The 27930-nt window shown below is 37.3% G+C and overlaps 1 protein-coding gene across 11 annotated transcripts in view; it reads right to left on the reverse strand.

The window, feature by feature from the left end:
- The window catches only part of CSPP1 (centrosome and spindle pole associated protein 1), a 158689-nt gene that overhangs the window by 4133 nt on the left and 126626 nt on the right, over positions 1–27930 (reverse strand). For 9 of the 11 annotated variants that reach the window (XR_003415110.2, XM_053208620.1, XM_053208617.1 and 6 more), the window contains 10 exons: positions 25326–25475; positions 24782–24928; positions 21777–21881; positions 19786–19852; positions 19086–19203; positions 14409–14548; positions 11034–11174; positions 8675–8721; positions 4578–4641; positions 719–828 (listed from right to left, as the gene is read on the reverse strand). Coding sequence is in view for 9 of the 11 variants with exons in the window: in XM_053208620.1 (XP_053064595.1) it covers positions 719–828; positions 4578–4641; positions 8675–8721; positions 11034–11174; positions 14409–14548; positions 19086–19203; positions 19786–19852; positions 21777–21881; positions 24782–24928; positions 25326–25475 (1089 nt within the window). In the remaining 2 variants the exon portion in view is untranslated. Of the gene's footprint in view, positions 1–718; positions 829–4577; positions 4642–8674; positions 8722–10103; positions 10942–11033; positions 11175–14408; positions 14549–19085; positions 19204–19785; positions 19853–21776; positions 21882–24781; positions 24929–25325; positions 25476–27930 lie in introns of those variants that run through there. The other 2 variants (XR_003415112.2, XM_053208618.1) reach the window with 2 other exon arrangements.

The raw sequence follows: 27930 nt of genomic DNA on the forward strand, positions 1-27930 counted from the left end.
TCCATACAAAGAAGTATTCAACAATAAAAAGGAGGCAAGTACTGACATGCTGAAACTTCAAAGAAAAAAGAAGTCAGTCACAAATGACCGTATCTCATTTCTGTGTATCCAGAAAAGGCAACTCTATAGAAACAGAAAGTAAATTAACGGTTGCTGGGGAAACAAATTTAAGAAACTGCCCAAAGTTGTCTACTCAACAAAGTACATATCTCAACAATGTCACAAAGGCTTTTTACTAGCTACACTGTAAAAACATTTACAAACATCCTATGAGAAGAATATGGGCTGAATATCAGTCTTCCTGTCTAATGTGACCTTGGGCAAGTTATCTGACCAAAATAGAAGAAACCTATACAGTACATGCCTAAAAAGATACAGCAGATTTTTCAATAAATGTTTATCAGTTGCTTCTTGTACATTCTCTGAAATCTCCGCAAAGGAGAAAGAGGAAGATTAGGGTGTGGAATGAACATTACTGAACATTCTGTGCCAGCACTACTAGACTTGTATTCGCACGAAGAGACAGAAAAATACTACCTCAAAGAAGCCAAGGTACCAGAGTTCAGTGACCTGCCTAAGGTCAGCCAACTATTTGATGGTAAAGCCTACATACAGACCTAGGGCTATCTCTTCCAGAACAAGTGCTCATTCTTTACTGGACCACATGTCTCACTCCTAAACTGAAAAGGGAAAAAAATGAAAGACATTTCATACATACAAAGTCCAGTCCTTTCAATTTGTTCCTCCTGCGCTCCCTTGCAGAGGGCAGCTGTGACTGTGGAGGGAGGGGGTCATCTTCAATGGCAGGATATGTTTCACCATAAGCACCTAGGAGGACCACACAGAAAGAAGTCTTAAACATGCACCATTTCACATCTTTTTACTCAGAGCTAAACCAAGACTCTCTTTTTTTAATAGCTTTAAGATATTATTTACATATAATAAAATTCAGCTACCATAAATGTACATAGTTCAATAACTTTTCTAGAATTGTGCAGTCATCACTACCACCCAGTTTTAGAACATGGCTGTCACCTCAAAAAAGTTCCCTTTGCTTGCAGGCAATCACAACTCCCACCTGCCCAGCCCCGTGTAAACATTAATCTGCTTTCAATCTCAGGAGATTTACCTTTCCTGAGATTCCATATAAATGGAATTATACAATGTAATATTTTGTGTCTTCCACTTAGCATAATGTGTTTGAGGTTCTTCTACATTGTACCATGTATCAATTCATCCTTGCTGAATAACTGCTCCATCATATGGATACGTCACATTTTATCTATGCATTTACCAGCTGATAGACATTTGAACTGTTTCTAGTTGGTGATTATTAATGCTATGAACATTCATGTGCGTGTCTTTGTGGCCATACATTTTCATTTCTTTGGGGGTATATTCCTAGGAGTTAAGTGCTGGATATTACATGGAACTTAATGTTTAGCATTCTGAGTAACTGCCAAACCATTTTCAGAAGTGGTTCTACCATTTCACATAGTAAGAAGGTTCTAGTTTCTTCATATCCTCACCAACACTTGGTATTGTATTTTTAATTACAGTCTTTCTAGTGACCATGGAGGTAAATAGCTTATAACATTTAGAATTTTTTCCCCAACTCCTTATTAAAAAAAAAAAAAATTAAAACCTGAAGGAAAGTTGTAAATATAATAAAACAAATACCTAAAATCACCATTTCTTATTTTTCCTCATTTCTATTTGAGGGGGGAGGGTGTTGTTGCTGGTTTTTGCTGAACCAGTAAGTTGCAGGTATAATGACACTTCATCCCCACATACTTGAGCACATACTAAGAACAAGGACTGTCTCCTACATTAAGCCTACAATTCCACTATCACATTCAGGAAATTTAACATTGATACGATACTATCATTTATCCCTATAAGTGATACTCAAATTTCTGATATTTAAAATGTACTGGGTTTTTTGTTGTTGTTGTTGTTGTTGTTGCTCTTTTTTTAAGGCAGCAATAGCTACATTTTATTTAATAAGATGTGGTTTTCTAAAACTCCAAAAATAAAGTTTTCTGACTTCGGGGCACCTGGGTGGCACAGTCAGATGAGCATCCAACTTCAGCTCAGGTCATGATCTCATGGATCATGAGTTCGAGCCCCACATTGGGCTCTGTGCTGACAGCTCAGAGCCTGGAACCTGCTTCAGATTCTGTGTCCCTCCCCCCCACCCCATCCCCGGTTCTTCCCTCACTCACACTCTGTCTCTCTCTCTCAAAAATAAACATTAAAAAAATTTTGATAAAAAAAAAATAAAGTTTTCTGACTTCTATATATACCCCACCACTAATTCATTTGCTGTATTTAAAATATATATACTATTTTTTTTTACAAGAACTTTAAGTTCAGTAAAATGGAGTAGAAAATAGAGAATTCCTATATACCCCTGTCCACACACACATAGCTTACCTATCAACAACCTCCACCAGAATGGTATATTTGTTGAAATCAATGAGCCTGCACTGATACATTATCACCCAATATCCAGAATTTACATTAGGCTTCACTCTTGGTGTTGTACATTACATAGGTTTTGACCTATATCCACAATGACAGTATCCTACAGAACAGCTTCATTGCCCTAAAACTCTTCGGTGTACCACCTATTCACTCCTCCCTCTACTGTAACCCTTGGCAACTGTTGATTCCTTTACTGCCTCCATAGTTTTGTATTTTCCAGATGGTCATATAGTTGGAATCATACAGTATGTAGCCTATTCAGATTGGCTTTTTTCACTGGTAAGCATTCAAGGATCCTCTGTCTTTCCATGGTTTCATAACACATTCCTTTTTAGCACTAATATTGCATTGTCTGGACGTACCAGAGTATATTTATCCATTTACCTTCTGAAAGCCATCTTGTTTGCTTCCTGGTCTTGGCAATTACTGATAAAACTCCTGTAAGTATCTTGGTGAGGATTTTTGTATGGCCACAAGTTTCAACTCCTTTGGGTAAATACTAAGGAATATAAGTGCTGCATTGAAAGGTAAGGAGTATGTTTGGTTTCCTAAGAAACACCCAAAGTGGCTGTACCATTTTACATTCCCATCAGCTGTGAGCGAGAGTTCCCGTGGATTTTGACCATTCTAATAGTTGTATCTCGTTAATTTACATTTCCCTAAAGACATATTTTCAAGGGCCTATTTGGCATCTGTAAGTCTTTAGTGAAATGTCTGTTTGTATCTTTCACCCATCTTTTAATTCTTTCTTATTGTTGAGTTTTCAGAATTCTTTGTACATTTTGGCTAACAGTCCTTTATCAGATAAGTCTTTTGCCAAGTATTTTCTCCTAGTCTGGGCTTGTCTTCTCATTCTCTTGCGATGGTCTTTCACAGAGCATTAGTATTTAATGAAGTCTAGTTTATCCAATTTCTCTCTCTCATGGCTTATGCCTGGTGTTGTATCTAAAAGTCATCACTATACCCAAGTTCTTCTAGGTTTTCTCCTCTACTATCTTCTAGGAGTTTTATAACTTTACATTTTACATTTGGGTCTATGGTCCATTTTGAGTTGATTTTTGTGAAGGGTGTAAGGTCTGTGTCTAGATTCATTTTTTTGCATGTAGATGTCCAGTTGTTCTGCAGCATTTATTGAAAAGACCATCTTTTATCCATTGCAACTACCTTTGCTCTTTTCAGTTGACTATACTTGTTTGGGTCTATTTCTAGACTCTATTCCGTTCAAATGATCTATCTGTATATTCTTTTACCAATACCATCCCATCTTGATTACTGTAACTTTATAGTAAGTCTTGAGGTCAGGTAGTGTCAGTCCTCATCTTTGTCCTCTTTCCATATGGTGCTGGCTATTCTGGGTCTTTTGCCCCTCCATACAAACTTTAGAATCAGTTTGTTGATATCCATAAATTTTGATTGGGATTGCACTGAATTTGTAGATCAAGTTGGGAAGAACCACGGTCTTAAACCATACTGAGTTTCCCAATCCATGAAATAGATATTTCTATTTTATTTCATTAAGAGTTTTATAGTTGTTTTCATAAAACAAAACAAACTTAAAAAAATACTAAGTATATATTCTTAGGACTTTTTAAAATTGAAAGATTCACATACAGTATTAAGAAATGGTAGAGGTCCTTTATACACTTTGCCCAGTTCCTCCCAGTGGTACTGTGTTACAAAACAAGAGCAATAGTCTCACACCCAGGATATTGATACTGATAAAATACACTTGATACTGATCTCTTAGTAGCAGTCCACAGTATGGAGGTACTGCAGTTTAACTACTCACCTGTTGAAGGAAATCTGAGCTGAGTCCAGCTTTGGCTATTAGAAGTAAAGCTGTTATGAAAATTCATGTACAGGGATTTGTGAGAACCATTTCTATGACTTCTAAAGTTCATTTTAGTTATAAAGTTCTGAAGATTAGAGTTTTTAAGATTAATTTGATAATTATTAAGTTAGTAAAACAGAATATTCACTTTTTACCACCTTGGAAAACAAAGAGTAGTGATTTTGTAAATATGGAAAAAAGTACTTAAATATAATGTTTAAGATTTAAATAACTAGATCCGTAAAATAAATATACTCACCAATAAAAGCACTATCAGATTCCAGTAATGAAGTTTTCAAAAAATCATCAGTGTGCTCTCTAAGCTAAAAGAATCATACATTAACAACTTTTATTAGTATTGTATGGAAAAATAACAAACTTGTACCAAGAGGCACATGTCTCCACACTGTTCCCAAAATTAGCAAAAAAGGATGGCTGCTTCCTTCCTACACCACATTCCAATGCCCCCCAAATACAAGAAAGGCCCTTTTTTATAATTTTTTTTAAGTTTATTTATTTTTGAGAGATTGAGCATGCACATGAGTTGGGGAGAGGGGGAAAGAGAATCCAGATCAAGAATCAAGCCAAAATTGACAGCTGGATGCTTAACCGACTGAGCCACCCAGAGGTCTACCCCAGGAAAGGGGGCGTCTACTGAGGTTCACAATTAAAAGGTCTTTAAACACCGCCAAGACTCCCTCATTCTTTCAATAAATCTGTGTAGTGCACTATTTCCTCCATGCCAGGAACAAAGATGAGTAAGACTTTCTGTTGTGGAGTGGATCACAGTGCCATGGGGGACAGAGAGGAGCACGCCCCAGACAAGGAAAGCCCTGTGTGACAGCAGTTGTCACACAGGTATAGCACAGATGTAGAGAGAACAGAAGAGTAGGAAACAAAATAACACTATGACTGGGCTTGTAATGAGCTCTCAAATAAGGGATTAACAGATTTATATACAGAGAATAATATCACCTTAGATGCTAGAAGGAGCCTAAAGTCACCTGACACCACCTCCCCACCAGATTTTTAGGATGTGCTAGAATGTACCACCAAAGAGCTATTATCCATTAATTTCTAAATACATTCCACTGATACACAGCATTGATTATCACAAAGTTCTTCTCTTTCACTCAATTCTTCCATATACTGCATTTAACTTTCCTTTTTAACACCTACTGATTCTGCTTTTGCTTTTTAGCATGAAAATAACAGCATCTAATATTTAGCAAATGGTCTGGAGCAGGTGTCCCTAGCATGGCATACTTATCGCCACACCTCTCTGTTCTTCATCACAGTCCTTCACATAACTGAAAAGTGATCCAAGTCCACCCAAGCTCTATCTTCTCCATGACAACCTGCCCCACTTTCATTTGTGTTTCCTATATAATCCAGTTTCTAGGAAGATGAGGAGCCCAAAATTTATTAGCTTTTTGGTAACAGCCATGATAAACTGTTGGCTTATGCTAAGTTTCTACTCAGCAAAATACAGTGTTACTAATCCAGGGTTTTTTATAATTTTTTTTTTAATTTCTTTATTTCTGAGAGAGAGAGCATGAGCGGGGAGGAGCAGAGAGAGGGGGAGACACAGAATCCAAAGCAGGCTCCGGGCTCTGAGCTAGCAGCACAGAGCCTGACGTGGGGCTCAAACTCATGGACTGCAAGTTCATGATCTGAGCTGAAGTCGGCCGCTTAACTGACTGAGCCACCCAGGTGCCCCACTAATCCAGGATTTTAATCAAAATCCCAGCTGTTAAATTTCGATATCTTTTCACTGAGAAAGGTGGCTGCCACACACAGAGAAACCTACCGACCTACAGAATCTTCAGAATAGGTGTGGTACGGGGACAAAGAGGAGCTCGAGACCACCTTGGTTTCAGATCTGGGCTTTGCAGCTTACTGACTGCGTGGCCATGTGCTAGCAGTTTCCTCATATGTCAAATAGGGATAAGCACACCTTGTTGTGAACTTTAGAGAAATAAATGTCAAGTATCTGGAACAGGTAAGCAGTGGTCACGCTGTAAATGGTAGCTATTAGCAACAGCATTATCAGTTCAAAACTAAGTACCAACAGCTACCAACTGGAACCCTGGGCTACTAAAACAGCCTACCTGAGCCTTATCTTTATAATCTGAAAATGGGGGCAATACTGTTTCTGCCATTCATGTGTATGAAGATTAAATTTCTTTCCAACCCCAATCTTTTCCCCTGAACTTATCTGTCTGCTACTTGCCAGTTCCAACTGTTTGTCTAATAGGCATCTCAAAACTTACCATGTCTAAAACTAAGTTCCTAAATCTCTCCCCCCACAAATGTGTTTCCTCTGCTTTCCTACTGCTATAAACGTCAACTCCCAACCAGAACCCTTGACTCCACCTTTGATTCCCCATACTCTACAACCAATATGTCAAAATCCTTTCAGGTCTCCTTTCAAAATAAATCCAAACACTTCTGTGGTGCCTGGATGGCTCAGTTGGTTAAGTGTCCAACTCTTAATTTCAGCTCAGGTCATGATCTCACGGTTTGTAAGCTGGAACCCCGCGTCAGCCTCTGCACTAACAGCAAGGAGACTGCTTAGGATTCTCTCTCTTTCCCTCTCTGCTCCTCCTCTGCATGCATGCGCGCTCTCTCTAAATAAACATACATACATACATACATAAATTCGGCCACTTCTGACCACTTCCACTACTCCTACCCCAGGCTAAATCACTTAGATTATAGCAGTAGCCATGTGTCACTACTCTGCTCTAAAACTCTGGAAGCTTCTCAACACGTGCACAATGTAAAAGGCAAAACCCTGTGATGGGTTTGGAGGCTCTGCAGTCCAGCCCATCACCTCTCTACCCACTCTGCTCATGGTTTTCCAGCCTCCCCCGCCTGGTCACTGCTTCCTGTATGCACCAAGCCTACTCTTGCCCAGGGCCACTGCCTAGAAGCTGCTTCCTCCAGATGTGTCCCCTGCTAATTCACACAGCCACCTCCTTGATGTCCTTATTTGAATATTACCTCCTCCATGAGGCCTTTCATGCCCACTGTATTTCACATTATAAACCCTCTTTTTATTTTAATGTTTTATTTATTTTTGAGAGAGACTAGAGAGAGAGAGACGAGAGAGAGAACGTGAGCAGGGGAGGGGCAGAGAGAGAGGGAGACACAGAATTTGAAGCAGACTCCAGCCTCCGAGCTGTCGGCACAGAGCCTGACATGGAGCTTGAACTCATGAACCACGAGATCATGACCTGAGCCAAAGTTGGACACCTAACTGAGCCACCCAGGTGCCCCCCAACATTGTAAACTCTCTTACCCCAGGACACCCAGCACCTTTCCAGGCTATTATTTTCTCCAGAGCCCCACAATCTAACATACTATATATTTATTTATTGTCTCTCCCTCTTAACAGAAAGCTAGCCCTCAGAGGGCAGGGATTTTTCTTCATTCCTACCCCCAGCACCTAGCACCGTCTATCTGCTCCACAGTAAGTATTCAATACATATTTGTTGCATGAAAGCAGCTCATCCCTTCTCTTAAGTGTTTACTTGAGAGAGAGAATACATGTACACACATGCATGAGGGGCAGAGAGAGAGAGAGAGGGAGAAAGAGGATCCCAAGCAGGCTCCACACTGTCAGCACAGAGCCCAATGCAGGGCTTGATCTCAGGAACCTGAGCCACAATCCAGAGTCAGATGCTTAACAAACTGAGCTGCCCAGGGGCCCCTCATTCCTTCCCTTTATTCAGTCTCTGCACAGATTTCACCTCCTCACGGTAAGAGTAACACCCTTACCTTGCTTTCTTTCTTAATAGGCCTCACCAATATTTATATAATAAACTCCTACTTCCACTGCTGCTCATACTGACAGCAAACACGCTGCACTTATTATGGGCCAGGCTCTATGCTAAAGGCTTTTTTAATACATTATCTCACTTAATCCCCACAACAACCCAAACTATTTTTCATTTATTTAATCAACATTTATATAGAAATTACGTGACAGGCCTATCTCTAAGTGCCTTGCAAATAATTTACTTATAGCCACCCTCAGAGGTAATACTATCCTATTTTACAGATCAGGAAGCTAAGGCACAGAAAGATTAAATATCTTGCCTGAAGTCACACAATTAAAAACAGACCAACTTGAAGAGCCTAGATCCAATGCCACAATATACTTTGTATAACAATATATTTTCTATGTATTATACTAATATATCTCTACTACCCACTACATGGATGAGACAATATTTAAATTCTTTCTTAATTCAATATTCAAAACTGGATTACTCACCATATTTCTAAAAATTTTTTATCCCCCAAAAACTAACCTGAAAAATTGTGGTAAAAAAATAAGTGGTTTCTTACCATTCTGTGGTCCCGTACTTTAGCACTTGGGATAGCATCCAAGTCAACTACAGTTAATGGAGAAAAAAAGTTAGAAAACATTTTAAAATAAAAACTTTTAGGGGTACCTGGGTGGCTCAGTTAGTTGAGCATCTGACTTGAGCTCAGGTCATTATCTCACATCTTGGCATGAGTTCGGGCCCTGCGTCAGACTCTGTGCTGACAGCTCGGAGCCTGGAGCCTGCTTCAGATTCTGTCTCTCTCTGCCCTTCCCCAGCTAGCATGCTCTCTCTCTCTCAAAAATATATGAACATTAAAAACAGATTTTCTGAAATAAAATTAAAAAAATTTTTTTAGAATATCTTTTGTAACTAGCTAGTGCTCTATTAGAAATTCTTTTTCAACTATCACATTTTACAATGTTAAGATATTACTTATTAATAAATATAACTAAGCATCCATTTTAATTGAATAAAATTCTTCCATTCACATTAATGAATAGAAGCAGTAAAATCACTGTGAACTTGAAACTGATGCCTACAGAAAGAGAAAATAATGCAGAATTCTTCACCATCTTCTTTCATACTTCCACAATCTGTGTAGAAATTTGCTGAGTGGAGTTAAACACAGGCCCCTCACATGAACTGAAGGAGGCTAGTTCAGCTCTAGGTATCTGGTTCCAGGGGCGAATATTCTGGATCATGTATACCAAAGGTCCCTCTTTGATGTGACCAGTGTTCCTATGTGTTCCTCTGAATAGTGCATTTTGTCCTTTAGAAACTGCCATTGGGAATAAATACTCTACCAATGAATGACAGCCTGTATTCCTTCTTAGAATTTTTTTTTTAATATTTATTTTGAGAAAGAGAGGGAGAGAGCAGGGTAGGGGCAGAGAAAGAGAGAGGGAGAAAGAGAGATTACCAAGCAGGCCCCATGCTATCAGTACGGAGCCCGGCGCAGGGCTTGCCCTCACAAACCATGAGATCATGACCTGACCCGAAAATCCAAGAATCAGATACTTAACCAACTGAGCCACCCAGGCTCTTAGAATATTTTATGCCATGTTTGTGACTGTTTTATAGTTAAACCATATTTTTATGAATTAAGTCATCATACTGTTTGTTGGAAGGTGGCAGATCGTTGCTATGGAAAATGGATAGCCACAGCGCAAAAACACATCTGAATCTACCTGGGGACTATTTTTGGGTTAATCAGCCTAATTTGCCAAGATCACACCAGATCAGATCATCAGCTGGAATTCCTAAGCGAAAATTCCACCAAAATGCTTGTAAATGTTGAACAATGTATTTGCTTTTCTCTTCTCTGATGGCATGCCTAGTATTTATCATAGAATTTGAGTTACTCTGCCGTCAGAGGGTGATTTATGAGACCATTGTGAAAAATTCTGTACAAGATAGAGGAAAGACTTTCCCTATATCAATCTTTATCAAAGTCTTGACCTAGACCTAGAGTGGTATACCCCTTACTCCTGTGATACTGTCTCATGGTCAAAAAAAGGTTCCTCAGATCCTGCAGGCCAGATCAACCTGCCAAGTTAGGGTCTTAAATTTTCCTAAAAATAACTGGTAGGACCATGTCTTCTCATTCTTGTTACCAGACTATTGCGTTTGTACAACTCATTTTCTATGGCCACTCTCAGTGGCCTGAAGGCTGGCAAAGCTGGTGAAATATGTGTGAGGGTCACTGGATCAACAGGGAGCACAGATACTGAGGCAGCTGCTCCACTCTGCTACCAGATGCTCCCCCACCCCTAGTTCCACACTCCCAAGGGATCCTAGATTTCTCCTTTGCAGCATTCATCACACTTAATGCTTATTTAGCAGCTAATGTCTCCCCCAAAGTATAAGCTCCTAGAGAGCAGTAGCATTATTTCCTTCATCACCACATCCGCTGGATATGTGTATTTGTGCTTACGGTAGTCACTTAGTAAGTATCTGCTGACTGGCTGATTATACAAAAACATGTTCACAGCCCAGTCTAGTGCTGTACAAACTTTATGTCGTATCAAAACCTGGCAGACACGCATGATAAAGAAATGCCCCAGCATTCCTTCCCTTGGTTCCTACTTCTTGCTGCAGATGTCACCTGACCTAGCCAAGGTGCTCAATCTTCCTCATTACAGTGAATGGCTGGGCCCTTCTCATACATGGATAACATACCTCAGCCACACCAATCAGAGCCCTCCCTGGGACCTGTATTTTTCTGGGACTATACGCCACAAGAGCCATGTGAGCATAGAGCCGCCAGTGGAGGGAAATTGCCTGGAACTGAAATCAATACCAGAGAGAGAAAAAAGCCAATAACAACAACAAAAAACAACTCACTGATACTATTTGAGATAGTAATGATTATTTCTTACCTTCAGCACCTTCCTGCATCTTTATTCTATTCAGTTTCTTCTGCTGTTCTCTTAGCAGGGCTTGCTGCTGAATCTCTAAGGTGTGGTGATCTCTTGGAGGATCCGGGTACATAAATTTCAGATCAATTCGTGTTTCTGAATCTAGTACAAAAATATACAGCTCAGCTCAATCTTGTTTCCAAAGGAAATTTTATTAAACTTCACTATAAACATATGAATAACCTAATTTCAAAATCAAAGAATATAAATAATAAAATTTCACTAAAGTCAAAAGATACTAAAATTATCATAAAACTAAAGAACATGAAATTAATATTCTTTAAATAGATGCCCTTTCACAAACTTACCAACATTATAAGGAAACCCTCACCAGAACAAGCACTAACTTATTAGGCATTCTCCTACCATCCCACTCCCGAAGATACCCCCCACCCCAAACACATAGCTAGGCAACTATGTCCAAGCAGTCAGTCACAAGGCTATAACTCAGGCAGCCATGAAACACTGTAATCACAGGCAATCCCTAAAATATACTGAAGAAATGAAAATATATGTTACTGGCCAATTAAAATTTTAACCCTGGCAAGTATCATGCAAAAAGCAAGACAAATGTAGACTGGCTGGAACTTTAGGAGAGAGATGTCATTAGTGGAGGAAATGACAGTCTAAGAATTCCCCTATGCCACAATTCAAGAATATCAACTGATCAGAATGAAAATGTTAAACCTTAATTTTTAAATGTTGAGAACAAAAATATACTACATACATTAAAAAGCCCTGAAACTATTATTCCCTTTGGTCTACTAATTACACTTCTGGGATAGAATTTAAAGAATTGATCCTAAATATATAAAAAGCTTTATGATCAGAAGTTACCAAAATTATCAAAATAATGTAATAGTATAACATAAAAAATGGGAACTATGTTGAATACCTAAGAATTAGAAAATGATTAAGGACAAAGTTAACAGAAGAGACTGGACACATGAACTTGGATTGGATAGACCCTGACTTTTGCCACTTTCAGACTCTGTTTCCTCTCTGTAAAAACAAGAGATATCAACAACTGAGTCACATGATGAACAAGGACTCAATGTGGAAATAACATAGGGAAAATGAGTGGCTCAATTTGTGGTGTAAACCTTTTTTGTTCTCATGATCTCATGATCTTTGAGGACCCCTAAGAGCTTTTATCTAAGTCTCTCACATACACAAACTTTATTAGAAATTAAACTAAAAAAAAAATTTTTTAAATAAGAACACACAAACACACTGTAGTATTAGCATCAGAGCAATGAAGTTATCAGATGCTGTGTAACCTCCAGAAAACCTGTATACATACACACGTGAGAATAAAAATAAAAAAGACAAATAATGTCTTAATTTATAATAAAAAGGTTTTTTTTAATGTTTATTTATATTTGAGAGAGAGAGAGAGAGAGACAGAGAGCAAGTGGCGGAGGGGCAGAGAGAGGGAGACAGAATCTGAAGCAGGTTCCAGGCTCCGAGCTGTCAGCACAGAGCTCAACACAAGGCGTGAATTCATGAGCCGTGAGATCATGACCTGAGCCGAAGTTGGACACTTAACTGAGCCACCCATGTGCCCTGAATAAAAACAGTTTTGACCTCACACATCCCCTGACCAAATTCTTGAGATGCACTGGCTTGTTTTTTTCCAAACATTTATTTTTTTGAGAGACAGAGAGAGAGCACAAGCAGGTGGAGGGGCAGAAAGAGAGGGGGACACAGAATCTGAAGCAGGCTCCAGACTCTGAGCTGTCAGCACAGAGCCTGATGCAGGGCTTGAACTCTCCAACAGTGAGATCATGACCTGAGCCTAAGTAAGACACTTAACTGACTGAAACACCCAGGCACACCAATAATTTTTTTTAATGTTTATTTTTGAGAGAGAGAGAGAGAGCTTACCTACATGTAAGCAGAGGAGGGGCAGAAAGAGAGGGAGACATAGAATCCAAAGCAGGTTCTGTGCTGGGGCTCTAACCCATGAACCGTGAGATCATGACCTGAGCAAAAGTTGGATACTCCACTGACAGGCACCAAGGTGCCCCGAGACCCACTGGGCTTCATACAATTCCTGCATACAGTAAATTATCAACAAATAGTAGAATTAAAAAGCTACAGTATATGTAAATGATGACACTTCTAAGTATAAATGAAAAACAAAAGGAAAAATTAACACTTAGATCTTATTTTTACCCTTTTTGCTTTAATTAGGCTCAGAAAGAAGACTTGAAATAAGAATGGTGTTTATATTTAGGTGGTTTGAGTAAGGTGATTTTTCCCTCTTTCTTTATCTGTATTTTCAAAACTCTCAATAATAGCTCTTACTCTTAAAATGAAGACCCTCTCTCTCTGCCCCTCCCCCACTCATGCTCGCTTGGCTCTCTCTGTCTCTCACAAATAAACAAACATTTACAAAAAAGTAAAAAGAAGAAAAGTTAAATTCTGGTATAGATCATATGATCACACATCCATCTCTGCCCCCTTGACTCCAATACCTGCTCTATTAAATGGTCCAAAAGGAAAGTCACATATAACACACATTTTGGCTTCTCTACACATTTTCCATCTCCCAGGCCACTGTGTATCTTGGCAATCTATTTCCCTACTAAGCTTTCTCTCCTCCTTCTAAGTGCTTTATCAAATATTCTCTACTTTCTTCCTTCAAAAATCCTCTATTTCCTCCTGCCTCCTCAGGGACCCTGCTCTCATCATTCTCTCTCTCTTCTGTATCTCACACCTCTTCCCCAGTAACAGCCCTTCACATTAGCATCCTAACAAGTTCCCCAGACCTGGACCCTTTGCTCCTCCCCTTCCTAGCCAAACTTCCTCCAAGGGTTGCCTTCAACACTTTGCCTCCTAGTCAATCCTAATTGCGAAGTTAATTGGTTTCTGATGCCGTAATTTCACCAAAAAAGATCTAATTGAGGTCACCAGTGACATCTCATCCAACTGACACTTTGCAATATTCATCTTACATGATCCCTTCTCCTTGACACACTCTTCACTTTAGCTTTCAGGATACCACATTCTCCTGCTTTTCCTCCAGTCACTCTGGCTGTTTCTTCCCAGTTTCTTTCCTCAGCTCATCTTGCTCTGTCCACCCTTCATTACTGACACTCTTCTCATTCTACCTGATCGAATCCACTCCTGACAGGCTTTAACAGCTCTATGCTGTTAGAGATACACTAAAGCTTCGTTCGGATACTGAAGAACTAGAGTATACGGAAGTTTACTCATCATCGTTTAAAATATGTATTATAAATGAAACTACTTTAGAAAAAGGATACAAATAAATACTTGAATATGGGTAGAACACAGGCTGTATCTTTAAAACAGCAGCATTCTACTCACCTCTGTCTTTCAACTCATTGAAGTCATGAATATTCTGAAAAGTAGTAGCATCTAAGCCCTTAGGTGACTGTCTTCTGACAGGAGCTTGCAACCGATGTCTAGCCATGTCAAATATATCCATGGGATTCTTTTCTCTTTTCCTACAGATAAATGACAAATTTTGATAAATGTGTTTTAAGGAAAAGAAAATTAGAGTTCACATTTAACTCCCTGTACAAGAAATGTGGCATCTGACATCACAATATATTATAAAAATTTACTCTAATATCTGCTTTTTCAAGCTCTTGTATTAAAAAATACAGTAAAGGTTACTATAATCTTTCAAGATATTCCGATGCAAAGTACCTTATTAGAAGAGTAAAATGACTTAGCTTTACCTTACAATGTTCCACACAGTAGAGAGATCACAGCCATTAAGGTCAGCAAGACCAAGATTCAAAGACCAGCTCTGCTATTTACTGGCAGTCCTGACCCTGATTTTATCATCTGTAAGATGTACATGATGTCTATTCCTTTTAATTAAGTGAAATTACACACTGTAATGTACCCAGCATTGTATCTGATACATATTAGGTAATTAAAAAATGTTATCTTCCCCTCAGCCTAAAATAAAAATTATACAGAGAAATGTGGTGTTAATATGCTGCCCAATATAACGGGTACTACCCACAGTCTCCAACACTAATTTTACAGTGGGCTTTCAGGGAATTCAATACCTAATTAGTTAATTAATGCTCTAATCCCGTGGTACCTAGGAAGTTAACATAATAAGCAGGTGGCTTAGTAAGCAAGTTTCCTGCTAGGGCTTTGGGGAAGTGACTAAGAAGAGGACAGGGATGGGGGACAGTGTCTTTAGCCCTGAAAAGAAAAACCAGGTATCCCCTGCTGCTTCCCATAGCACCAGATAGGCCTATATTATTTAGTATTCTTTTTGAAAATGGAACTTTAATCTACAACTGTCAGAGACTTGGTCCCATTCCTGCCTTCATTTCTTTGTTCACTAAATCTTCTCTAAGCACCTAGATGGGAACAGCTTGGATCCCAACAGGCAATACCACTTCAGGGTGAGGATGAGGAGTCACTGGGGCCACAAAACTATCTTGTCAAGGCTGAGACAGACCTCTAAATAGTGAGCCACCCAGCGTGACAGGATTCATTAAAATGCAAAACAAATGGTAAAAAGGCTTACAGGAGGCCATTAAATTTGACTCCTATCTAGTTTCCATTAATGCTAAGAGTTAAATAAAATGCTAAGTTAGGAATTAGGTTGTTAAATCTTCTTTGCATGTGAGCTAGTTAATGTTTGTTTTGTGCCTAACATATAGTAAGAGCTCAATAATGTGAATTAACAAGAGATTCTTTTTGTGACAGTTTATAAAATCAGAATAAAGAATCAACTCTGGGATGTCTCTGACTACAATACATGTTAAAAATTATACCAAAGTAAATGTATTAACCAAATCTTGCTCAATGATGGCAATTCTAACATATATTCTCTAACTTAAGTTAGCACGTAGAATTTACAAGGCAGTTTCAAATACATACATTTATTTATTCTTCACTAAAGTATCTTGGGGTAGAAATTATCATTACCATTTACAAATGAGAAAACTGAAGAGCTGCCTGGTTTCTCTTTCTTATATTGGTTTGCTAAAAGAGAGTACAGCATTCAACTTATGAATGAAAAAAGAAAATAAAATGCCAATAACCTATTATATTGAATTAAATATGCATGTCTGAATACAGAATGCTGCAATAGTTAAGACAGTTATAACATCATAAAAGTAAATACAGAAAAACTATACTGACCTCTCAATTACTTAGAAGTAATTAATCTATTATAAAAGAAAATCACCACCTTGGGTTAATACATCATTATCTAGCCATTCTATATCACAAAACTTCCTCACTGTGTTTACTTCACCAGAACATGCTCAGAGGTTACGATGTTATAAGGGCACCTGGGTGGCTCAGTGGGTTAAGCGCCTGACTTCAGGTCATGATCTCAGTTTGTGAGTTCGAGTCTGATGTCGGGCTCTATGCTGACAGCTCAGAGCCTGGAGCCTGCTTCACATTCTGTATCTCCCTCTCTCTCTCTCTCTGCCCCTCCCCCACTCATGCGCACACGCGCTCTCGCGCACTCTCTCTCTCTCTCACAAAAATAAACATTAAACAATTTAAAAATTAAAAAAAAGATGCTACGTAAAAATCCTACTACATACTGGATTAGAATCATGAATGTCAGTAGGAACTGAACAAATATACAAACTGACAGACCCGGGAACAATGACAGATATATGCTAATATGACTTAGCACACATACATATATTAAATTCTCTAGCTCTGTCCACTGTCCATCTGCCCAGAAGCAATGACACCCAGTAGCAGCAAGCACAACCAGCATCCAGAGCTTGGTTTCTAAATACCATTCTCCAAGAGGAATCATGGCTCCCTGGAGAAATGGCTGATTTTAGGGCTGAGGTAGGGGAAGTACAAGAGGATCCTGGAGTGTCTTATAATACCAGAAAGTAAAGAAGTGCCCACAAAGAATGGAAAATGGATTATAACTCAAAGTACAAAATAAATATACATGAAACAAAAGTGATATAAATAAATGATTGAATAAAGGGAAGAGAAGGGACAAATCTTTCCTATAGTTTTTATATTTTATTTTAAATTTTATTATTTTACCATTTACAATTCTGAATAATATATATAGATAACCCACCCCCTCTCCAGGAGGTGGAGCTTAATCCCACCTCCTACCCATTCTTGCAAGTGTGCCAGATTTATTGATTAGTGTCCTAAGAATACTAACTGCAGCAGAGAAACTTGGCAAATTCTACTTTAACCAAATGATAAAGGTTCCCATCCCCAGGGATATCAAGTAGATGCCATGTACCCCCATGATGCGATGCAATGTGATGTGATGAGAAGACCACCTGCCCTGTGCTATTCTTTCCAAAAACCCTTAACACCAGTCTAATCATGAATAAACTTCAGACAAACCCAGATTAAGAGACATTCTACAGGATTCCAGAAGTCAATACCCCTCTAGACTGTTAGTCATGAAAACAAGAATGAGAAATTGTTTCAGACCAGAGGGGATTAGGAGACATGACAACTAAATGTAATATGGTACTGTATATATTGATTACATCCTGGAATAGAAAGAGAACATTAACGGAAAAACTAGAGAAATCCAAAAAGTCTGGGACATAGTAGTAATGTTCCAATATCAGCTTTTTAGTGACAGTCATACTCTAGTATGATGTTAACAATTGGGAAAACTCTATTCTAGTAAGATGTTAACAATTAGGAAAACTGAGGGGCATATGGGAATTCTGTACTATGTTTGCAACTTTTCTTTAAAATTATGCCAAAATAAATAATTTTTTTAAAAATAAACACCCTTTAATAAAACTGTGGCAGTTACCCACTATATTGACTTTACTTCCTACTAATAGACTACAATCTGCAGTTTGAAGAATACTGCTTTAAAAAATACAGGAGTCCTTTTGGCAAAAATGATCAGAAATATTTGGTAGTAAGTTACTTGGCTAGAAAATATTTAAAAAAATACATTTTTAATGTAAAATGCAAAAAATAGCTTTAAAATGATTATTCCAACTCTGAAGTCTTCAATTCCTATATCATTTTCCCCTAAAGGACTAAATTTCTGTGCCTGATTTTATAGAAGACTAAGAAAGGGAAAGTAAAGAGATTGTTTTCTTAATTGCCTAGTTTATGTCTTCTTCTGGTCTTGTTTCAACTACCTCTTTTCTAATGTGGACTTCCCTACCACTTAGATCAGTTTTTACAAAGCAACTTCTGCACCCATTTGCCTTGTGTACATAAGGTCAAAAAATGAGTCAATTATTTTCCATTCATGGATTTATGTGGTGAGACAAACAATCCATTCTAAGATAGAGCTGGAAGAATGGTGTAATCCCAAAACTTAAATTTCACTAAATCTAATCCTATTAAACATTTCAAGGTTAGGGCTATTATTTCTGGTTTTCCTTCAAGAAGGAACTACTTCTTTCTAACTCCCCCATCCCAGTATCTCTGTCAACACAACCACCACCATCATCACTGCCATAAATATATTATCGGCAGAAGGGAAAGACAGTTAAAACATTCAATTTAAATGTTTTATATTAGGTTAAATATTCATTAAATATCCCATATTTTCACAATGAATGGGTTCAACAGGTGTGGATAAATGTTTTATGAAGGCAATGTAATCATAAAATTCAAGAATGTGAATCTAAAAGCATATTGGTTAAAGAAAGAGCTATTTTGCCCCTATCAAAAAAAAAAAAAAAAAGAAGAAGGAAAGAAAAAGAAAACCTACCACACACTACAAATACAGGCTCAATAAATCATATATTACTTTGGATTAGTTGTACTGAGTGCTTCCACTAAGATATAACTGTTTAGCTAGATTTCTTTTGGGGGAAAAGGCTATTTCAGTCATATAATTTCACCAACACTGTGTTAAAAACTTTTCTCAAGCATGCATACCATTCATTCTAATAAATGTGACTTTACAATAAAGATCAATTAATCCTGTTCCAAAACTGTAGAATCACTGGATAGGCTCTGATTAATGTACGATTCCTTTTCCCGAACACAAAAGATATTAACAAATAAAAAACACAATTCAAAACTTACCTTATATGAATTTCATCATCACTGTCCATATGTAGCAACCGCCCTTGTAGACGCCGCTCTTCACTACGAAGCTGTTTCCTCATTTCTGATAACTCCATTATTACATTTTTTTTCTCCTCTGAAAATTCACAAAAAGTAAAAAATAAGATAGGTATAAGAACAGAAGATTAAGCATTTAATATCATCTGACATCATAAAATGTTCAGACAGTTTTATGAAAAGTTAATTTTTATGTTTTTTATATATACACAGATCACATTCATGAACACCAGTAAGGCCCCACACACATTTCTAATAATACAGGAATTTCAAAAGTCAAGAAATATTCTTGGGGTGGGGAAAGTGCAACTATGAAGGGGCAGCGCAAGAGCGTTCCTCTGAGGTGATGCCACAGTTCTACACCCTGACTGTATAGTAGTCACACAAGTTTTACATAATACAAATGCACAGACCCACACAAAAATACAAACACACATAATGACTTCATGTTCAAACTGTGAGCCCTGATAGAGGTCTGCAGAACAACAATGTTAATTTCCTGGCTATCGTACTATGTAAGATATTACCACGGAGGGAAGCTGCAGTAAGGGTACACAAGACCTCACTATACTCTTTGGCAACATTCTATGAGTGTATAATTATTTCAAAACAGAAGTTTAAGGGAAATATTCTAGATTACAGACTTCATAGTTAACTCTACCTTCTGCACGGAGCTGATTTCTCCTGGCAGGTACTGGAGGAGACTGTGCCCTGGACACGGAACTTTCCTGTTTAATAATCATAACATAGATACACTCAGTATGTCTTCCCTACTCAGAAGCTTGAAAAGAATAATTTTTTTAAGTAACTATATGTAAAAAAAACCCAGACTTCCCAATATCCTATCTATACTCTTACCTACATGTATTTTTCTTATCACAATGGGACAGTCTTTGCTCCATCCAAAAACAATCCCTTCACCTGTCTTATCTAGTTAAGTGACTCCCACCTCCTCCCATCACTCTCTTGCCTCAGCCTATGCTTAAAAATCTCTTCCTTCTTGGGGCGCCTGGGCATCCGACTTCAGCTCAGGTCATAATCTCACAGTTCATGGGTTTGAGCCCCATGTTGGATTCTGTGCCTTGCTCTCTCTCTCTGCCCCTCCCCCGCTCATGCTTAGTCTGTCAAAAATAAATAAACATTAAAAAAAATAAAAAATAAATCTTCCTTCTTAAAAAAAATTCTTACCTCCTCCTTCATCACTAACTACTAGCCCTTCTCGACTTCCCTCCATAGCCATCCCACTTTCAAGAAGAAGAGATGCAATGTGGGTATCTACTTCTTCATGCCCATTCACTCCTCACCATACAGCTACTGCCTTTGCTTCTATACCCCATTACTCCACTAACACAGCTCTCCCCAAAGTCACCAGTGATCCCCAAGTGACAGTTAATGGGTATTTTATGCCCTTATTTTACTTGCCCAGTAGCAACTGATATTGCCACAGTCGCTTTCTGCTTGCTTTCTCTGCTTCTTAAATATTTAATTCCCTAGTTTTCCATCCTCTATTCTTTGCTTTCCCCAAACTCATCCTAGACTACTGTACTAATCTAAGAAGCAACAATGGTAATGGCTTCCAAAACTACAAAACCAGTTCAGAGCGCCTTCCTTAGCCCAACATATTTTCAACCGACTACTCTATAAATCTCACAAGAAACTTGAAAGTCGTCACTGATACCTACCCCACATACACAGTTAGTAAATCTATTTGTGTCTCTTAAGTATGTCTTGAACTTGTCACCCATTGTCAGTTGTTAATGTCGCTGCCTTTAAGTCCTCAAAGTCTCACAGCTGGACTTCTGCAAAACCATTTTAACTTGTTTCCAAGTTTAAGGTCTTGCTCAACCTCTAAAATACACTGATCTCCACACCACTGCCTTAGAGAACATTATGCAAGACATATATGGCCATTCTCCTACTTATGACATATATCATTCCCTTACTTAAAGTAGTACATGCATTCCCATTTGTTATCTACTACAGACCTACTAAATCAGAGTCTCAGAGGGTGAGATTCAGGACAATGTTCTAACATCTTTGTCTACTCCAGTAATTAGCCTGTTTGGTATCCATGGGAATAAAGTCAAACCCCTCAGCACTCCATACAACATCCCACATATGTTCTGACGGATACTTCTGTTGCCATCTTGGTTAGGCATTATCAGGCCAGACCAAACTGCTGTATTCTCCATGTGTGCCATATGGCTTACACCTCCCTCCATGATTTTACACACACTAAAAGTCCCTCATGCTCCTCTTTACGGCAAATTCCTACTCCTTTTTCAAGAGTCAACTCAAAGGATCAACCCTTCTGGGAACATCTTCCCGGCTCTCTTTTGATGGGAGCTCAGTATAAGGGACTTTATTAGCATAACTACAGCTAGCCAGATAATATATTATCAAAGAAAAGGCCTTCTTGAGGGACCTACACAAGAACCATTTGCTAAATTATAAACTGTCAAAAGAATTTAAAACTTAGGGCACCAAATATCAACTACAGGTGAAGCAACAAACAAATGTAAACATTATCTGTATTTCAGATCTGGAAAAATGTAACCTAGCTAAATATAATGACTAAAAAAAGAAAATCTCATTCAATTCCCCCCCATCTAAAATAGCTAAGATTAACATATCAAAAGAAAAAGTATATACCTGAATAAAGGAACTTATAATGCTGTCAACTGAAGGAGGTCTTTGGAGTTTGCTTGCAATTTTGTTCTGAAGAGCAGGAACTACAGGAGAAGGCTGTCTCAAGCGCTGGGGGAGAAAATATACACACATTGACCAACATATGTATGTATATACACATACGTGCACATGTGTGTGTGCGTGTGTGTGTGTGTACAAACACCCCTAATAGTTAGCAAGACCATTTAAGAAGTTCAGAATGCTATTGCTTTTATTTCATAAAACACTTTTTACCAAAAAAAGTCAGAAATTCAATTATATAGATCAAAAACATCAGTTATGATAAACATAAATTGATTTAGATATTGTTATTAAAAGAACTCTCAGATTAGAATAAAAAAATTCAATAAACTTAAGCAACAGTAAAAACCAAGTATTAGGAAAACAACAAAAACAAAAACAAAAAGAACTAAAGTAAAAATTTGTCTTAGTAATAAAAAGAAATAGAACAACACAAAAAACAAAAACTCTTTTCTGGAAAATAATATAAATCAAACTCTAAAATCTAGATCCCTAGTCACCAAGAGCATCTTGGATGAGGGAATTTTCCAGATCACCATAGCATTCTGTGTCTCCATAAGAAAATAAAACAGGGTTTTAGTTTACAACATAATAAAGCTAACAGTTGCCAACTTCACGTTAAAATCAAAACACTAAAGACATAAAAACTCCCAACAAAATGCAATAATAATTATCTGGTTAAAAAAAAAACACCCAGACCAGACCAGAGTATATGTGTGGATATTAAGCTGTTCATGTCGCATGGTACAAAATCAAATATTACTTTCACTGGTGACTTTGATAAAATTAGAAATATATGAGAAAATCTTTTCTTTTAAAATCACTAGATGACTACGAGCAGAAACATACAGACAATATAAACCCTGTAAAGGACCACAGAGGATGAAGCAAGCAAAGCATACTACACATAATAAGAAAACAAGTAACTATTCAAGGAGCAAAACAAACAAAAAATCAGAAATTCAATTAATATGATCAAATATATTGGGTATGATAAAAAGAGAGGGATATAGGGATCACTATTCCAAAGACTATAACTCTGATTAGGATAAAAAAAGCAAATTAAAAAAAAAAAAAACTCACAAAACCAAATTCAAAAAACTAAATATATAAGCTAACTAAAAAATAAATGGTGACACAAAAGTAAAAACTGAGAGAAAAGACAAAAATATCTATCAGGCATACATGAATAAAAGAAAAATTACAGCTAACAAGGATAACTTCACAAATGAGAGCAAAATGCATTAAACAGAACAAAGCTGATTTAAAACTTAGGTACTTCAAAATTGAACTGTAACAGTCATAAAACTGTACATTCCTATGGAAAGCATTTTCTCTTAAACATAGTAAGAAATTGGCAATTGTGGAAATTGTGGAAAACAACTATTTTTCATTCTTAAATAATCAATTTTACAAGAAAATATTCTCTGTGTTTTCCACTCGGTTTTGCTACAAGCCTCACATGGCTCTAAAAAATAAATGTTATTAATTTTAAAAATAAATGAATGACACTTGAATACTATTTTAAAAGGTGGAACAAATATATATCCAACTTTATATCCTATGAATGAAGGATTTAACATTACTAGAACACTGAAAAGAAATAAAACAAACAAAAACATAGGTGTTGCTTATAAATTCTCTTTTAAACAATATTTCAGTAGATTCTAATTGCAAACATTTATCTCTATCACCATAAAACCTGGGGTGAGAAATAAAACAGTGTATTTGAGACAATCAGAAATGGTTCATATTGTCTATAGTAGGTCACATACTGAATAGTGCACCAAACCACATCATAAATACACTAGAAGAGTCCACTGGTTAAAAGTAATCTTGCAAATGCTGTTTAGAAAAAACAATGTATAAATCTAAATTTGTGAAAACCATTTTCTTAAATTGGGGTAAACCTACAGAACATAGAGTTTTTTTCAAGGTGTGGTCCACAGGCTGATATCCATCCAAGCCCTGTGAAATGCAGATTCCTAGACTAACCTCAGACTTACTACAATGTCAGATACTCTATAAATGAGACCTAAAGATGTATTTTTAACAAATCCTGTGATACTTATGCATATAAAATTTTAAATACAGTTTTGAAATATGAGCAAGGGTATAAACTAGAGCTTCATAGGGGCCAACTGGTTTCCTTGAGAGAAAACCTCTAATAACTTTAATCCATGCATCTAACTGTGGATATCCACCAATCTCAGACATGGACTTCAAACCAGTCCATTGTGAGCCACTGGGCTCTTTTTTAATTTCCAATCCATCAAGGATAAATATGTAAAACAGTAAAAATGAACTACTAGATACATGAAATTTTTTATTTTTATTTTTTTTTATTTTTTTAACATTTATTTCTTATTGAGAAACAGAGAGAGACAGCATGAGCAAGGGAGGGGCAGAGAGAGGAGGAGACACAGAATCCAAAGCAGACTCCAGGCTCTGAGCTGTCAGCACAGAGTCCGACACGGGGCTCGAACTCACGTACTGTGAGATCATGACCTGAGCCTGAGCCACCCAGGCGCCCCATATACGTGAAAATTTTTAAAAAGACATTACACTATTCAAGTCCAACTTAATCAGATTCAACAGACATATGATTACTCTGACAAAGTGCTACAAAAGCTTCCTAACATCTCCTCTCCATTTCTGTATTTACTCTTATCATGAATAGCTGGTTGGGTGCTGCTCCACTGACCATATGAACAAGATTAAGAATGACTAAGGTAAGTAACCCCCTTACATTCACGGGGGGGGGAGGGGGGGGTAACAGCAGCAAAGCACAGGAAGTTCAGTGCACTGTACCCAAATGAAGTAGCAAGATGGAAGAGAGGAACAAAAGCATCTCCTCCACGATTTCCTGTTTGCTAACAACTCCATGACTCTCACGGAGAAAGTGGGTTAAACTACAGGTTCAATTTACATTTTTGTCTGAAACTTACTTTTGTTTCCTCCCCAATTATATTTTCTCTTGCATAGTAGTGCTGAAGCTGAAGATTATGTTTTTCTTCCTCTTCTTTCTTCTTTCTTTCCACTTCTTTCCGTCTTTCTTCAGCTAACCGAATAAGCTCTTCATTTTTGAGCCTTTGCTTTAAAATAAAGAGAAAAATATATACTCCATACATACATTCTATAGTCTATTCAAATATCTCTTATTTGTCTGAAATAAAGAGATAAAATTGAAGATATATTTCTATTAGAGGATATTCGGTGTTCTTTAACAAAAAGAAGCTATTTAACAATAAAGTATTAGGCATCTTTTATAACATCCTAGTCAACCTAAACCAATTTTTGGATTTAAAAAGTCATTTATCTCTCTTCTTAAGTCTTTCACTTTAATAATAAAATAGTTTCCAATAAATGAATATTGATCTGATATTTTCTAAACATACTCCAGAACTGTTCTCCTCTGTAATATCTTTCCAAGTCAGAAGAAATATTTTACTTTCAGGGTAAGGAGAAAACTAGAGTAGGAAAAAAATGCACCTCCTCCTCTTTCTCCCTCTTCTTTTCCTGTTCCTCTTCATACTCTTGCTGAATTCGTGCCCTCTGTTCTGCAAGCCGTTTTTCTTCTTTTTCTTCTGCAATCCTCAGTCTCTCTCGCTCTGCTTCTTCTCTTTGTTTCTTTTCCTCAATCTAAAGAAGTAAATCTAGTTATTACATTGCAAAACTGCTGAAAGTTAGAGTACCATGTAATATTTTCTAGTATCCTATGAATTCAACACTCATAACACCCTCTTTTAAATTCCTGAAATTTTCAGTTTCCTGTATTTTGCTAGGGAGGCCACATGATGTAATATTAAGAATTATGAGTAAAACTTCAGCTCCACCAAATATATACACAATGGGTGAACTTAAGATATTCTTATTTAGTTCTGTCATCTGGTAAAAAGAGTTGTTAATGTCTACTTCTCCAACAAGGGCTCAAAGAATTGAAGTGAAACAATGTATATATAAAAAATATAAAGTTCCTCCTGTTTAGAGGTACTCAGTAAGCAACTCATCATTACATTATTTTATAATGATTGTTACTATTATGTCTCAAAGTTCCTTGGCTTAATTACTATCCGGCAACAACAGTGTAATATTTTAGCATTTAACCATTCCTTATGCAAGAATCCTTTCCCCAGAATGCCCTTTCTTCTTTCCTATCTACTGGCAAATGGTAAGGAAAACAAGGATTTTAGCCACAAGGATTCATAATTAAGTTCCATCTTGAATGTCACCTGGGGCCTATAGTGCTAAGTACTCTGAAGAAATACTCTAAGGGAGAGTGTAAGATCTGAAAGGAAGAGAACCTTGAGATACAGTCTACATCCTCCATGAATGAGGTAGAGAAGAACAGCAGCCTGGGTATTGGGTATTCATGATGCTGGTTTTAAGGTTATCAGTAGATTTTAGTTACTTTTAAGTATGACATGGTTATGACTATTCACATTATTTTCATTGTTCTTATCTACATTTCCTCTACCTTCAAGGCTGTTATAGCTAGTGTTATCAATCTTTTGAGCTATAAGAACTATAATCTTTTCACATATCTCATGACTTTACATGCTAGGGCTTCTTCCAACACTTCTTTCAAACAACACTATTAAACATGCACAATCCTAATATTCAGTACTAATAGGGTACACATAATCACTTCTTCAAGCACAATAAACCTACATAAAATATCATTTATGATCTATACAACAAAACCTCACACTTAACACTCAGTTCTCCCTTCTCCCTATTACACACACACACACACACACACACACACACACACACACACACACAGAAAATCAAAATCACAAGGTCACTTCTCCATTAATGGTCAGGGTCATAATCATAAATGGATCACACACCTAAGAAATCCACAGAAAATGCCATTCCAACAAAAATGCTACACAGTAGTTCAACAGAAAGAAGAAAGAAAGCTATCATCTAGGTCAGTGGTTTTCCAAATGTATAATACAAAAGTACGTCAAAGGTCCTGCAAATACTTTATCAAATTTGTTAATCGTTTCTAAAGCTATAATTAAAATTGACATGTAAACACTCACAAGTGTTATTTACCAAATTTTAACCATACGAAGATTTCTGCTGCATTAACAGTGTACCTTTTTATGCATTCATGGAGCTAAGGGCTTATGTTGCCATTTTTGCACACAGATTTGAACATTTTATAACCTTTCTTTTAACATTTAAGTTTGGGGATACTTCTTGTCTGATACTTTAGTGTTGACAGTAACAAGTACCATTTAGATATTTTAAAGTTAGATTTGGGGGGAAAGAGTTTCAAGAGGCTGCTAAAAAAATATGTAGGCCACCATTTGAGAGCAATCCATTCACAGATGCACTGAGGGTTTACAGGGTGGGAGAACTGAAGGCTAAACTTACTCTAAGACTAATATAGTCAAAGCTTCCTCTATTCCTAGAGGAAAGACTTAGAGCTCTCTAGAAATGTAAGCACAATACATCCAGATATGATACTCAAAGCCAGGAGACCTGGGTTCTAGCACTGGCCTCACAATTTTCAGGCTCTGCCACCATGGATGAGTCTCCTAGCCTACGTTTTAGCTGCATGTCATAAAACAGAAATAATAATACCTTCCTCAGAAAGTCTGAAGATTAATGAGACACTTATATGCAAAAGTACCTTATAAATAATAAAAGGCTATAAGATCAAGATTTTTTCCCCTGAATTCTACCCTAAACCATGCTAATACTTGGTAAGTATAATAGGAATTACATAATTCTGACTTGCTGTCATTATGGACAGTATACCACACGGTACTTCAAGTTCAAAGGTGACTCTGACCCTCAATTAGCTGCTACTTGACTTGAGTGGCCAATACCACTGGGAATTCTGATGCCACTCTCCTACATTCAATAACTCTATTCATTTCGTCACTCCTTAGAAAGGTCTTTCCATCTATTTCCACTGTTGCCAGTGTAGTAGAATATCCCTGCTTCCAATCTTTTAAATCCTTCAATAATACACCCGTAAGAGCATATACATTATATTGCTGCATTATTGAAGAGTCCATGATAATTTGGATTAGAGAGATGACATGTTTGAGTAGAACTTAAGAATTTAAGAGGTTGG

The sequence above is a fragment of the Acinonyx jubatus genome, chromosome F2 (genome assembly GCF_027475565.1).
Source record: "Acinonyx jubatus isolate Ajub_Pintada_27869175 chromosome F2, VMU_Ajub_asm_v1.0, whole genome shotgun sequence".
Taxonomy (NCBI): domain Eukaryota; kingdom Metazoa; phylum Chordata; class Mammalia; order Carnivora; family Felidae; genus Acinonyx; species Acinonyx jubatus.